General features: G+C 44.0%; 1 protein-coding gene across 8 annotated transcripts in view; it reads right to left on the reverse strand.

The window, feature by feature from the left end:
- The window catches only part of dock10 (dedicator of cytokinesis 10), a 301,844-nt gene that overhangs the window by 58,984 nt on the left and 229,007 nt on the right, over positions 1–13,853 (reverse strand). For all 8 annotated transcript variants that reach the window (XM_052109636.1, XM_052109639.1, XM_052109641.1 and 5 more), the window contains 5 exons: positions 7,437–7,558; positions 6,584–6,667; positions 6,413–6,505; positions 2,088–2,206; positions 1,909–1,978 (listed from right to left, as the gene is read on the reverse strand). In XM_052109636.1, the coding sequence (XP_051965596.1) occupies positions 1,909–1,978; positions 2,088–2,206; positions 6,413–6,505; positions 6,584–6,667; positions 7,437–7,558 (488 nt within the window). The remainder of the gene's footprint in view (positions 1–1,908; positions 1,979–2,087; positions 2,207–6,412; positions 6,506–6,583; positions 6,668–7,436; positions 7,559–13,853) is intronic.

Raw genomic sequence — 13,853 nt, forward strand, 5'->3', positions numbered from 1 at the left:
GATACATATCCAGCATTAAAGTAGATCTTGCTCCAGTCTAGTCCGATGTCCACTCCCACTGCTATGGGTCACTGAATGATGACCACTAACTGCAGCCTATACCAACCAGACAGCGAGGGACACTTAAATCATCACTGTGTGCATCACCTCAGTCTACTTTGATGGACTTCAGAGAGGATTAACTACTGCCAGATCTAACCGTAAGATATGGGATACTCCACTGACCACCTGAACCTTGTATTTAGGATGGACTTCACCTAAATGAATTGCTTCATGCCAGACTGCAATGCATCTCACTGACCTTTGCCAGCATCATCTTCGTATTAGGATGGAGTAAACTCTCTTAAAATTTAATACACAGAGAATAAATGAATGCCAACTAAAGCCTTGATCAGCCAAATAACACGTGCACGTGCACATCCACAGTTAATTCAGGATGTTAAAACATTAAAACATTTAGTCATTAATCGGACAGTTCATACAAAAACAAACAAACAAACAAAAAACTTTTGTTTAAACAATGATCAACAACACATTTTTCTTAAATAAAGCAAGACTTCCACTACACATACTGTAGATACATATTGTTGGTTTTACATTCATACTGTTTAGCCAGAGGGGAACAGCAACTTTCCTCCATTTATTTCTCCATTTACTATCATGTTAAGGAGTTTTGTGTTCCTTGTGGTTGTAGAGATCAGCCAATGAATGGACACTGAAACAATCTACTGGCCTTAGTTGTCATTTCATGAATGTAATCATTATTTTTATTCCAGCAGGTGTCATCAGAAACCTCTAAAAATGTATAGTTTAAATTACATTATTTTCAAATATAATAAAAAAATTGTCATTAAAAATGACAAATATAACAATGAGTAAAAATATTTATTTAAAACTGTACATTAATTTCTAAGGGTGCATGATATATCGGCAGATGATATATTATTGTAAAAATCAAAATATTATTGTGTCAATAGTGGAATTTCTGCCAAAATAGTGAGCGATGTGAAAAAAAACAAACAAAAAAACATATATAGTATGTACTTGTCAGGCCCTGGTGATTCTCTGCTCCCTCTCTTCCTCGCTCCAACTCTGCTGAATACTAATTACGCTCAACTGATCTCCATTAATCATGTCATCATGAACACTATAAATACTCACCTTAGGATCTCCTTCTTTGTCTAGTCTAGTTTGGAATTCACATGTTTTCAACATTGCTTCTTGTGATAGATTTCAAGTAGATATCTCCAGTATTTGTATTGCCTTCATATTTTGTTTAGCTTCATCTTTGTTTTGTATCCAGTTCAGTTTTTCCAGGAACACCCATGTTTTCATTGTGTCTATTAATATACCTGCATTTGTGCTCTCCACTTCTGTCATTCTCTTCCTCTGAATTTAATGATTCATCAGGATTATTATAAATACTTATTTAAATGACACGATACAATTTATGCAACTTTAATTTAATTGATTTCTCATTCAAATCAAAATACATTTAATAAACCTTAAATAGCAGCAGTTAAGTATTGGTCAGATTTTGAAGTCCAGATTCTGAGCTATTTGACAATGGCTACTTTGTTTTAAGTTTATTAATTAGCTCAATTAAATGGTTAAAATTTAATATCGGCCACAATGGGCTGTGAATGATCGTATCAGCCCAGAAATTCCATATCGGTGCAATCCTGTTAATTTCAGAACTGATTAATTGACTGTTGCAACTTACAGTACATTGCAAGGTCTTTCTTCTTACATAATCTAATAATTTAAATTACCTTCATCACAAAATAAACTCCTTCAGAGAGATTATTTAAGCAATAAATAATTTAAGATTATTTAAGCAATATCACACAAGTACCATTTACAATTTTGTGGAAGAGCGATATAGCGGTCAGTTAGTGACATACGCACCTTTATGTAGGAGTGCACATAGTGGTCCAGGTTCTCCTCATGACATTTAGCTAAGATATGGATCAGGACCCTGATGAATAAGATGTTTTCATTTAATATTGAAGTAACATTTAGGTCTGAAATTGTTTTTTTGGTGTTTATCTGATGTGTTCAGGAGGAAAATGTATTGGTTTCTGTACCTGGTGGTGCTGGTAGTCACTTCATCAGTGTCGTTTTGAGTTAGCACTTTGAAGAGCTGGTTGAAGATCACAGGAAGGAATCGAATGATGACATGAATTTTCTCCATATTAAGGAGGCCCTGAGAGGACAAAAAATTAAAGAAATATTAAAATGTATTGCACCCACTAATAGAGTGGTTTATTTGCACACACTGGCCCTTACTATAAAACATACAGTACACAGAACACATTTGTGTATAAATCCTTTATTAATCCATTCTCGTTAACTACAAAAAATGGACAAATGTTTTCTGCTCTAGGCCCACTGTTTAATAAGGCCCACTGTTTAAAATAAATAATTCACTTAAGGAATTCTGCAAAGTAGACATTTGCTCTTTTTCTAAGCAATCAACTAACCCATCATATTTCAGATCCAGGTCAAACACACTTTCATCATGGCTTTGATTTTTTAAGACAGGGTTCGGATGTACAGTGTTTCTCATGTTCACAATTAGTTATTCACTTAATTTATCATTTTAGTTTACAAATCCTGTCACTTTAAAATCTGTCAAGTTTTAAATTAACATGAGGTTTGTCATCTTATGGTTAACTTATAAATATACTCTGGTTGCCAAAAGTTTGGAATAATGTACAGATTTTGATCTTATGGAAAGAAATTGGTACTTTTATTCACCAAAGTGGCATTCAACTGATCGCAATGTATAGTCAGGACATTAATAACGGGAAAAATTACTATTACGTTTTGAATTTTGTTTTCCAGAACTTCTTAAACTACTTCAAAGTGTTCTCATCAAATTCGATTCTTGCAATTCTTTGCAGATCACAAAAGCTCAATGGGGTTAAGATCCATAACACTCTTTCCCCTTCTGTCACTCACTCGACATTGTCGATTGTAGTGACACAAGGGGCTTCTTTCGGGAGCTTCGGATACCTCTGAATATGAAAAAGGCCAATGCCAAATTGGCGAACAGAATTTGCATGGTCCGCCCCCCGGACATACGGGTATAAAAGGCAGGATGTGCCTCTGTTCAGTCAGATTCTTTCTTCGGAGCCGAACGGTTGTGTGTTCAGCGAGCTGATGCCTCACTCTGTTCCACTTCACATCTAGAGAGCTTTCCTGTTGGATCTATGATGCATTTCCAGCGGCTTTCTCCCTCCTCTGCACACCAGTGCAGTCCACGCCCCTGGGTGCTTCGACAGTCTTCTAAAAGAGCAACACTCCTCTAAAAGTGTATTATTTTCAAGCAATAAAAGAGTTACGCTTGGCGTTGAACATCTTTTTAAAGATGCGTCTTTATCAAGATGCCCTTCCGCCTTTGCGTTGTTCCTGGATGCGGCAGATATAGCTGACGGCCATAGGCACTGCCTTGTGTGTCTGGGTCGCGATCACACCGAGGCAGCGTTTGTGGATGGTTCATGTACTTATTGCAATAACCTGACCATGGCATCGTTGCGGTCGCGGTTTTCCTTTCTTAAAGGAAACGCCACTCCAGCCACCCCACCGCATTGCTCCTTCTTCCCACGGGATTGAGGATGACTCGGCTGGTGATGGAGGCGATTTGGGGAGTTCAGTGGGTGCATTTTCGATGGGTAAATCCACACAAAAGCACGCTAGATTGCTTCCGTCCGGGCTCGACGTGTACCGGCTCGCTCACTGAAGTCTGATGTCTCCTTTGGACCCATGGTGTAGGATGATTATGTCACCACTGCATCGGAGAGCTTCGTGGTGTCTGACGTGGAGGACTCAGCTGGGCTGTCACCTTTGGGCTTCCCCGCCCAGTCTGAGGCTGATGCTCAGATGTTCGATATGCTTGCCCGGGCCGCCGTGAGCGTGGGGCTGGACTGGAACCCTCCGTCCTCCCCTCAACCCTCACAGCTAGATGATTGGTTCCTTGGGTCAGGACGCAGCTGGAAGCCGGTTTGTTTGTTCGTTCCCGGAGGTTGCCCTCCCGACGCAACACTACCTGCTCCCCACCGCTGCGAAGCCCCACCAGGTATGTCAAAAATGATCATCCCTTTAATTCCCCTCGTGCAGAGGGACTTGGACACGTGGCTTACGCTTTCCAACCCGCCGCGCTGGCTGGCTAGGACCATCCGACTCGGCTATGCGATTAAGTTCACCAGGCGTCCGCCCCGTTTCAGCAGCATCCGCCCCACCTCGGTGCTCGACGAAAAAGCCAGCACCCTGCGCACGGAAATTGCTACCCTTTTGGAAAAGGATTCAATAGAGCATCTCCCTCCAACCGAGATGGAGAAGGGTTTCTTCAGCCCTTACTTCATCGTACCCAAAAAAGGAGGCGGGTTGAGGCCAATCTTGGACATGCAAGTTCTCAACTCTGCACAAACTCCCGTTCAAGATGGTCATGCAAAAACACATTCTAACGAGCGTCCGGCATCAAGATTGGTTTGCAGCGTTAGACCTGAAGGACGCGTATTTCCCCATCTTGATTTTTCCCCGACACCGTCCCTTTCTACGATTTGCATTCGAGGGCCGAGCGTACCAGTACAAAGGTGCTGTGCAAGGTGAGGGAGGCCCCATATTGGCCCACCCGGACTTGGTTCTCGGATCTCACGCTTCTCGTGACAGCACCTACCTGACAAATCTCCCTGAGGAAAGACCTTTTTTCTCAGGGACAAGGCATTCTTTGGCATCCGCGCCCAGACCTCTGGAGCCTCCACGTCAGGCCCCTGGACGGGATGCAGAAGATCTGAGTTGTCTACCACCAGTTGTCGTAGACACCATCAACCAAATTGGTGTTCTTCTCGATCTGAAGACCTGAAGAGGTGCGCAGTCGGGTCAGTGCTCTCATTCCTACAGGGAAAGCTGAAGGGGCGGCTGTCCCCCTCCACCTTGAAGGTATATGTTTCCGCTATAGTGGCCCACCATGACGCTGTGGATGGTAAGTCCCTAGGAAAGCACGACCTGATCATCAGGTTTCTAAGAGGCGCCCGGAGGCTGAACCCTCCCAGGCCATGCCTGTTCCCCTCATGGGATCTCTCTGTGGTCCTTACGGGACTTCAGAGAACCCCCTTCGAGCCTCTAGAATCAGTTGCGCTAAGTGCCCTCTCACAGAAGACGGCCCTCCTGATTGCGCTCACTTCCATCAAGAGGGTTGGAGACCTGCAAGCGTTCTCTGTCAGCTACACTTGCCTGGAATTCGGTCCAGCAGATACTCATGTTATCCTAAGACCACAACCGGGCTACGTGCCCAAGGTTCCTATGACCCCCTTTAGGGACCAGGTAGTGATCCTGCAAGTGCTGCCCCGGGAGGAGGCAGACCCAGCCTTACCGTTGCTGTGTCCGATATGTGCTTTGCAAAACTATTTGGACCGCACATAGAGCTTAGACTCTCTGAGCAGCTCTTTGTTTGCTTTGGCGGACCGCGGAAAGGGAACTATATTGATCTTAAGACATGCCAGTCTATTGCATACTGTGGCAACTCAAAAACAAACACAAAGACAATGTTAAGCTTCATTTAACAAACCAAATAGCTTTCAACTGTGTTTGATATAATGGTAAGTGATTTTCTATTAACAAATTAGCAATTTAGCATGATTACTCAAGGATAGGGTGTTGGAGTGATGGCTGCTGGAAATGGGGCCTGTCTAGATTTTATCAAAAATGACTTTTTTCAAATAGTGATGGTGCTTTTTTTTACATCAGTAATGTCCTGACTATACTTTGTGATCAGTTGAATGATACTTTGGTGAATTAAAGTACCAATTTCCTTCTGAAACAGCAAAATGTGTACATTATTCCAAACATTTGGCTGCCAGTGTGTGTATATATATATATATATATATATATATATATATATATATATATATATATATATATATATATATATATATATATTTTTTGTTTTTGTTTTTTTATTATTATTATTATTTTTTTATTTTTTTTGCAGTTTATTACTGCCTGATTTCTGCTAATTGCCCCAGACCAGTAGGGCTGACATTTGATAATCCTCATTTGCATAGAAAGAATGAAAATGACTGAATTTAAATACTCTTGGCTTGGCTAAGATGGATTGCTGGTGGTATGTGAATAAGTTGCAGAATGACACAACTGTGTGTTGAGTTGGTAACAGTATCTGACATGGAAATATGTGGTCATATTTTGAACTATTAATTTATTCAACTGTAAACACGACTTATATGAAAATGTAGTGAAATGTAGTGCACATTCATAGCACACAGCCCTGCGTCTACATGGGTATGAATATTGGGCCCTAAATCATTATAAACTGTGAATTAAATATAACTAGATTATATTTCAGTCAAATCAAATGTCAGATGGAATGGTTCGGGCAGTACACACTTACTTTAAGGCTGTTAAGGAAGTTTGAGGTAGGAGGTTGAGAGAGGTCTGCTTCTCGCTTTTGGCACTGCTGGAAGAAGCAGCTCAGATGGGGATCCTGCAAATGATCTCCATTATGATATCTTAAAATCAGGAGATATTAAGAGAATGTGATTTTAATCTGAGACCGTTCTACCTGAGTATAAACTGTAGAAAGCACAGAGGTAGACACTTTGAAGATGGTCTTTCCTCCATCCACCCATTTCACTTCTGAGCCATTCTGCACAAAAACATGGAGAAATTATACCTGTTCAATTGGAACAAAACAGCAACAACTACTACAAATTAGGGATGTGAAAACTACACATTATTTACATATTTTCATAATCTATTTTGTGGGACTAGTTGATCTTAAAGTCTGCATAAGAAAGCTGATTTAGTGTAAGGCCCACCACACTCAGATGAAATGCATCTTGTTCAAAAATAGCTGGATGGTTTGCAACAGAAATCAAAAGAATGCAATGGTTTTTGAATTTGTTTTTAAAAATGTAACTGTTGCAATGTGTTAGATTTAAGTAAGGCATGACGCAACAGTCGAAGACCTCAGAGCAAGATTTTTTAAATATCTGTTCCTTTATTGCATAAAACTATCAAAGTCCTCACAGCAGGTGATTTGAAGCCCATTAGAAATTAACTTTTGAAAGAATTTGTTGATTTTGAAGGATGTAGTGACAGTGTGTATTTTCAGATGCAACTTCTCAGTTTTATTACATTCTGACAATTTCAGAATGGTAAAATACAGCAAGCAATGCCTACTTCTCATTCAGCATTAAAATTATCTCCAGAAGTTATGTATGTAAATTCACCCCCTTTGAAGCACTGAATATATCCACCAAATACAAAGGTTAAACTAAAAATAGAAAAAAAATCTAGATAAACTAGTCGACCTCACTAATCAGCTAGTCCTGACCAGTCCCTACTAGTGATCCTCTTCATCCCTAATCCTGATTGTTTATCTGTTCAGCAGTTTTCTGGACTCCTGTGCTCACTTTGTTGGATGAAGGTTCTTTAGTGAGCAGATATCCACCAGGCAAAGTGCAGGAGACTGGAATATTGAATTCCTGAGAGGAAAGACGTCCATCCTTGAGAAGAGGCAACCAGGCATAGCCCACTATAACACAAAAACACAGACATACACAAACAGCCAGAGCAACAGTGTTTTAATGTTTAGTGATAATGTGCTGAACGAAAGCTTTGTCACAAATAGGCTTCTTCTGATACCAACATTTTTGTATTTGCTGCCCGAAGTTACTCCAAAAAGTTATCCACTACTCATTAATAAATTACTGCTCTAAAATGGTTATCATTTTATTTAACTGATTACTTCACAGGAAAAGTAATCACATTACTAATTACTTTACTTTTAAGTTGCTTTCTAAAACACTTTTAGCAAACATTTTAATTTGTTTTTCTACTCTACAAATTCGAAATGATGTCTGTATTTGTCCCTCGTTCATTGTCACACATCCTACAGCTTTCACAGCAATGCAAACATATATATATATAGATATAGATATATTAATGCTGTCAATTTAACGTGTTAATTCAGTGCGATTAATTTTATAAAAAAGTATGCATTAAAATAATTAACGCAATTAATCGCAATGCCCCCGGACCGTAATAAGGACTTCAGCTGTATGGGCAACACGCAGTTTATACAGTGAACAAAACAACCATCCAGCAGCAGCACAACACAAACATGCGTTATGTTCTTGCGTTCAAAACACTTGATGGAGCGCAAATTCGAACTAAGAGATCTCAAGATATGTTCTAAGTATTAAACTATATTTAACTTGACACAGTGACCTAAAAATGTATGTTTATGACGCAACGCACCCGAGACGCTACACAAGCATGTCTGATGCAGGTGTGACGGGTCCTTATATATGCGATTAAATGTGATTAATAGCGATTAATTAATCGGGACACTATGTAATTCATTCGATTACAAATTTTAATTGATTGACAGCCCTAATATATATATATATATATATATATATATATGTAAAACTGTAATCTGATTACCTAAATTTAAAATGTAATGTATTACACTACTTTTTGACTGAAAAAAATATATTACAAACAATATTACAGGAACTAATTATTTCGTAATCAAATTACATCCAACTCTGATTCCAATATTAGTGAAATTTCATGATACTGTATGTCACAATCTGATACCACATCAATATTCAATAGCAACTAATATGCTACTGAACACACTCCTTAATTTAATTATTAAGGTAAAAAGTTGTATAATGGCAGCCAAATTTTTGGAATAATGTACAGATTTTGCTGCTCCAGAGGGAAATTGGTACTTTAATTCAACTAAGTGACATTCAACTGATCACAAAGTATAGTCAAAAAAATCAAATGTAAAAACAGCACTATCACTATTTGAAAAAAAAAATACTTTCGATAAAATCTACATGGATCCCATTTCCAGCAGCCATCACTCCAACACCTTATCCTTGAGTAATCATGCCAAATTGCAAATTTGGTACTAGAAAATCACTTGCCATTATATCAAACACTGCTGAAAGCTATTTGGTTCATTAAATGAAGATTAACATTGTCTTTGTGTTTGTTTTTGTTTTTGAGTTGCCACAGTATGTAATAGACTGGCATGTCTTTAGGTCAATATAGTAAAAAATGGCAAAAATGAAACATCAGTCAATCATTGTTTTGAGGAACGAAGGCTATACCATCCTTGAAATTGACAAAAAAACGTCATAATCTCCGTTCCATGATGGAGAGGACAAGACGTTGTGTCGATGTAGTGACAAAGTTACCTGTTATCTTTGAGAAAAGGCCAATGAGAATTGGCGAACAGAATTAGCATGCCCCTCCCCAGGACATACGGGTATAAAAGGAGGGAAGTGTGCATCTGTTCAGACAGGTTTTGAGCCGAGGAGCCGGCCATTTCAGCAGTTAGTACAGTGTTGTGGCAAGAGGGACACAGCGTCTCGTTCCATCCATCCATCAGGGAACGGAGGTTACTGGAGTACATCACAGGGGGTTACTGGAGTAATCAGTACCTGTGGATTATCTGTCTGGAGCGATGAAAATAGGTGCGCAAAGCACGCTCCGGACACAGCAATGCTAAGGCTGGGTATGCCTCCTCCTGGGGCAGCACTTGCAGGTTCACTACCAGATCCCTGAAAGAGGTCGTAGGAACCTTGGGCAGGTATCCCGGTCGGGGTTTCAGGATGACAGGAGAATCTGCCGGACCGAAATCCAGTCAAGTGTCGCTGACAGAGAACGCTTGCAGGTCTCCAATCCTCTTGATGGAAGTGAGCGCAATCAGGAGGGCCGTCTTCAAGGAGAGGGCCAGGCCTGAGAGGACCACGGAGAGATCCCATGCCTGGTGAGCCCCTATGCCTGCTACATAAACCCCCCTCCAGCCTCTCCTGCAGGAATGAGAGCACTGACCTGACCGTGCACCTCTGTAGGTTTTCTTTGGGAAGAACACCAATTTGCGAATAAGCACCACTTTAGGGCATAAAGCTGCCTGGTAGAGAGAACTCTGGCTTGAGTGATCGTGTCTATGACGGCTGGTGGCAGACCACTTAGATCTTCTGTATCCTGTCCAAGGGTCAGACGTGGAGGTCCCAGAATTCTGGGTGCAGATGCCAGAGGGTGACCGTCCCTGAGAAAGGAGAATCCGCTGTTGCGAGGAGTGTGAGATCTGAGAGCCAAGTCCGAGTGGGCCAGTAAGGGGCCACAAGAGTGACTTGTTCCTCATCCTCCTTGACCTTGCACAGAACTTGTGCAAGTAGGCTCACATGGGGAAATGCGTACTTGCGCAGCCCCCGGGGCCAGCTGTGTGCCAGCGCATCAGTGACTATGCATCTGAACACCTGCTGTAGGGAAACTCCTGCCCGTAGAAAACAGAGGTCTGTCCAAGGGATGAATAATTGATGGCAGTAAGGGGTGAGTGTCACACCCGGTATGTGCTGTGGCACCATGCCAATCTCGGGACTCGAGTCTGAAGCCAGTGTTGATGTGAACTTATATGCATCAACTCGAGCGGTGCGACCACTGCTGAGGATGCCATGTGCCCCAGGAGCCTCTTTTCAGTGGAACCACTGTGGAATGTACTCAGGCATTTCAGCACTGACTGCACATGTTTGTTTGTGAGGCGCGCTGTCATTGAGACCGAGTCTAACTCCATGCCGAGATAAGAGATGCTCTGAACTGAGGAGAGCTTGCTCTTTTCCCAGTTGACTTGAAACCCTAAATGGCTGAGGTGCCTGAGCGCCAGGTCCCTGTGTGCACAGAGCAACTGTTGAGAGCGTGCTAGGATTAACCAGTCGTCAAGTTAGTTGAGTAGCTGAATGCCTACTTCCCTTAACGTGGCAAGAGCTGCCTCTGCGACTATCGTGAAGATGGGAGGGGACAGAGACAAACCGAAGGGGAGGCCTTGTACTGATACGACTGGCCGTCGAAAGCAAACCGTAGAAAGGGTCTGTGACGGGGTAATACTGAGACGTGAAAGTATGCATCCTTCAGGTCTATTGCCGTGAACCAATCTTGATGCCGGACGCATGTCAGAATACGTTTCTGCATCAGCATCTTGAACGGGAGTCTGTGTAAGGCACGGTTCAGAACTCACAGGTCCAAGATTGGCCGCAACCCACCGCCTTTCTTGGGTACGATGAAGTAGGGGCCGTAGAACCCCTTCTCCATCTCGACTTGAGCGACAGGCTCTGTCCCGTCCTTGTGCAGAAGTGTTGCAATCTCCACACGCAGGGTGGAAGCGTTTTCGCCCTGAACCGAGGTGAAGTGGACGCAGCTGAGGCTGCGAACTGAATCGAGTGGCCGAGTTGGATGGTCCTGGACAGCCACCACGACAGGTTGGAAAGTGTAAGCCACGCGTCCAAGCTCCGGGCGAGGGGCACTAAGGGGACGATCATGTGTGATGTACCTGGAGGTGATGCCTCGCAGTGGGGGGGAGCAGGCAACGTCACGTCTGGGAGTGTTGCTTCGTCCTGAGGTGGTTGTGCTGAGGAGAAGCTCGAAGCACTTGACTTGATCCGCATACCCGGTCTGGGGCGGGTAGGTGACTGAGGAGGAGGTTCTGTAGAGATGACCTCTAGACTCTTCACCAGCTGCCGGCCTGAGGTGCGAGTGAGGTGCAGTTGGGCACGTGAAGGTGGAAGGTCTGCGTTCATGGGGGCCTGACTGCAAGTGCTCGGGGTCTAATCGCAGTGAGAACGACGGTTGTGGGCACTGGCTAAGGGACCCAGGAGTGAGGAAACTGTTTTTTTGGTGACAATGTGGGTAACTCAGCATGTTGGGGTGCGTCAAACAAAGAAAAGGAAACAAAAGATTCTCCACCTGGCCCTCCATCAGGGAATGGTGGAGGTGGTAGCCCAGTCGAGTCCTCAGCGTCGGAGTCCGCCAAGATGCTCTCCGATGCAGCGGCGAAACTCTCATCCAGCTCAGGGGCTCCGAAAGAGACATCAGACTGGCCGTAAGGCGAGCCGGTCTCACCTCGGAACCGGACAGGGGCAGACGAGCGTGCTGGGGAACGGGTGGCCCGCTGGGATTTACCCGGCGAAAATGCGGCAGTTAATCTCCTGAAATTGCCTCCAGCAACAGCTGCGCCGGCCCTATACCTGTGGGTAGAAGGCACAACGTGGGGGGTGGCTGGAGTGGCTTTCCTCCGGAAGAAGGAAAGCTGCGACCACAACGTTGCCATGGTCATGTTCTCGCAGTGAGAACATGAACCATCCACAAACGCTTTTAGAAGGGCTGTCGAAGCGCCCAGGGGCGTATCCTGCACTGGTGTGCAGAAGAAGAGAAAAGCAGCTGAAAATGCGCCATATCTCCAACAGCATATTCTCTATAGAAGTAAGTGGAACAGCAGTGGGTTTACTCAACTTGCTGAAACACAACTGCTCGGCTCCAAAGAATAAATATGTATGAACAGACTCACGCTTCGCTCCTTTTATACCTGTATGTCCAGGTTAGGGGCATGCAAATTCTATTCTCCAATTCTCATTGGCCTTTTCTCAAAGATAAGAGGTAACCGAGGCTCTCAAGAGAGACTCCTAGTGTCACTACATCGACACAACTTCGAGTGAGTGACAGAAAGGGAACTGAAGATTTCATACAGAGGTATACACTACAGTCTTCAAAGACAATGGACAACTGGTTCTAACAAGGACAGAAAGAGATGTGGAAGGCCAGATGTACAACTAAACAAGTACATCAGAGTCTCTAGTTTGAGAAATATACACCTCACATATCCTCAGCTGACAGCTTCATTGAATTCTACTTAAAGAGAAGACTCACTGGTTCAGGCCTTATGGGAAGAATAGCAAAGAAAAAGTCACTTTTGAAAAAAGAAAAGGTTAGAGTGGGCAAAGAACGTCTAGGTTACGTATGTAACCTCCGTTCCCTGATGGAGGGAAAGAGACGTTGTGTCAGAGAAGCGACACTAGGGGTCTCTCTTGAGCGCCGATATTCACCTCTGAACAATGAAAAAAGGCCAATGAGAGTTGGCAACCAGTATTTGCATGTCCCGCCCCCGGACATACGGGTAAGCGGCGCAAATACAGGAGTTCATTCAGGATTTTTCTGAGGAGCCGGAAATGGTCCGGCCACAACAGTGGCTCGGCTCAGCGACGTGGCAGGGGAGACACAACGTGGTCAGATCGTGGCAGGGGAGACACAACGTGGTCAGATCGTGGCAGGGGAGACACAACTTGGTCAGATCGTGGGCGTGCCACCGAGTTCTACGGGCTCGGTACCTGAGAGAACACGGGACGATACTGACTCAACTCTGAGATTGTAGAATCTCGCGAAAGTGTTCGGTGTTGCCTAGCCCGCTGCTATACAAATGTCTGCTAGGGCAGAGCCCCTAGCCAGTGCCCATGAGGATGCAACACTCCTGGTGGAGTGAGCTCGGATCCGCAAAGGGGGGGGCACGGCCTGGGTGTGATAAGCCAGGGAAATGGCGTCGACAACCCAGTGAGCGAGTCTCTGCTTGGAGACAGCATTCCCTTTCTGCTGTCCCCCAAAGCAGACGAAGAGCTGCTCAGAGGGTCTAGTGCTCTGTGTGCGGTCCAGGTAGATACGTAAGGCACGTACTGGACACAGCAGTGAAAGGGCTGGATCTGCCTCCTCCAGGGGCAGCGCTTGCAGGTTCTCTACCTGATCCCTGAAGGGTGTGGTAGGAACCTTGGGCACATAGCCCGGTCGCGGTCTTAGGATCACGAACGTGTCTGCCGGACCGAACTCCAGGCAAGCGTTGCTAACAGAGAACGCATGCAGGTCCCCGACCCTCTTGATGGAAGCGAGCGCGATCAGCAGGGCGGTCTTGAGAGAGAGGGCCCTGAGTCCAACTGAGTCAAGCGGCTCGAAGGGGGGTCGCTGGAGTCCCGTAAGGATGACCGAGA

Source organism: Xyrauchen texanus, chromosome 38, assembly GCF_025860055.1.
Source record: "Xyrauchen texanus isolate HMW12.3.18 chromosome 38, RBS_HiC_50CHRs, whole genome shotgun sequence".
Classification (NCBI taxonomy): domain Eukaryota; kingdom Metazoa; phylum Chordata; class Actinopteri; order Cypriniformes; family Catostomidae; genus Xyrauchen; species Xyrauchen texanus.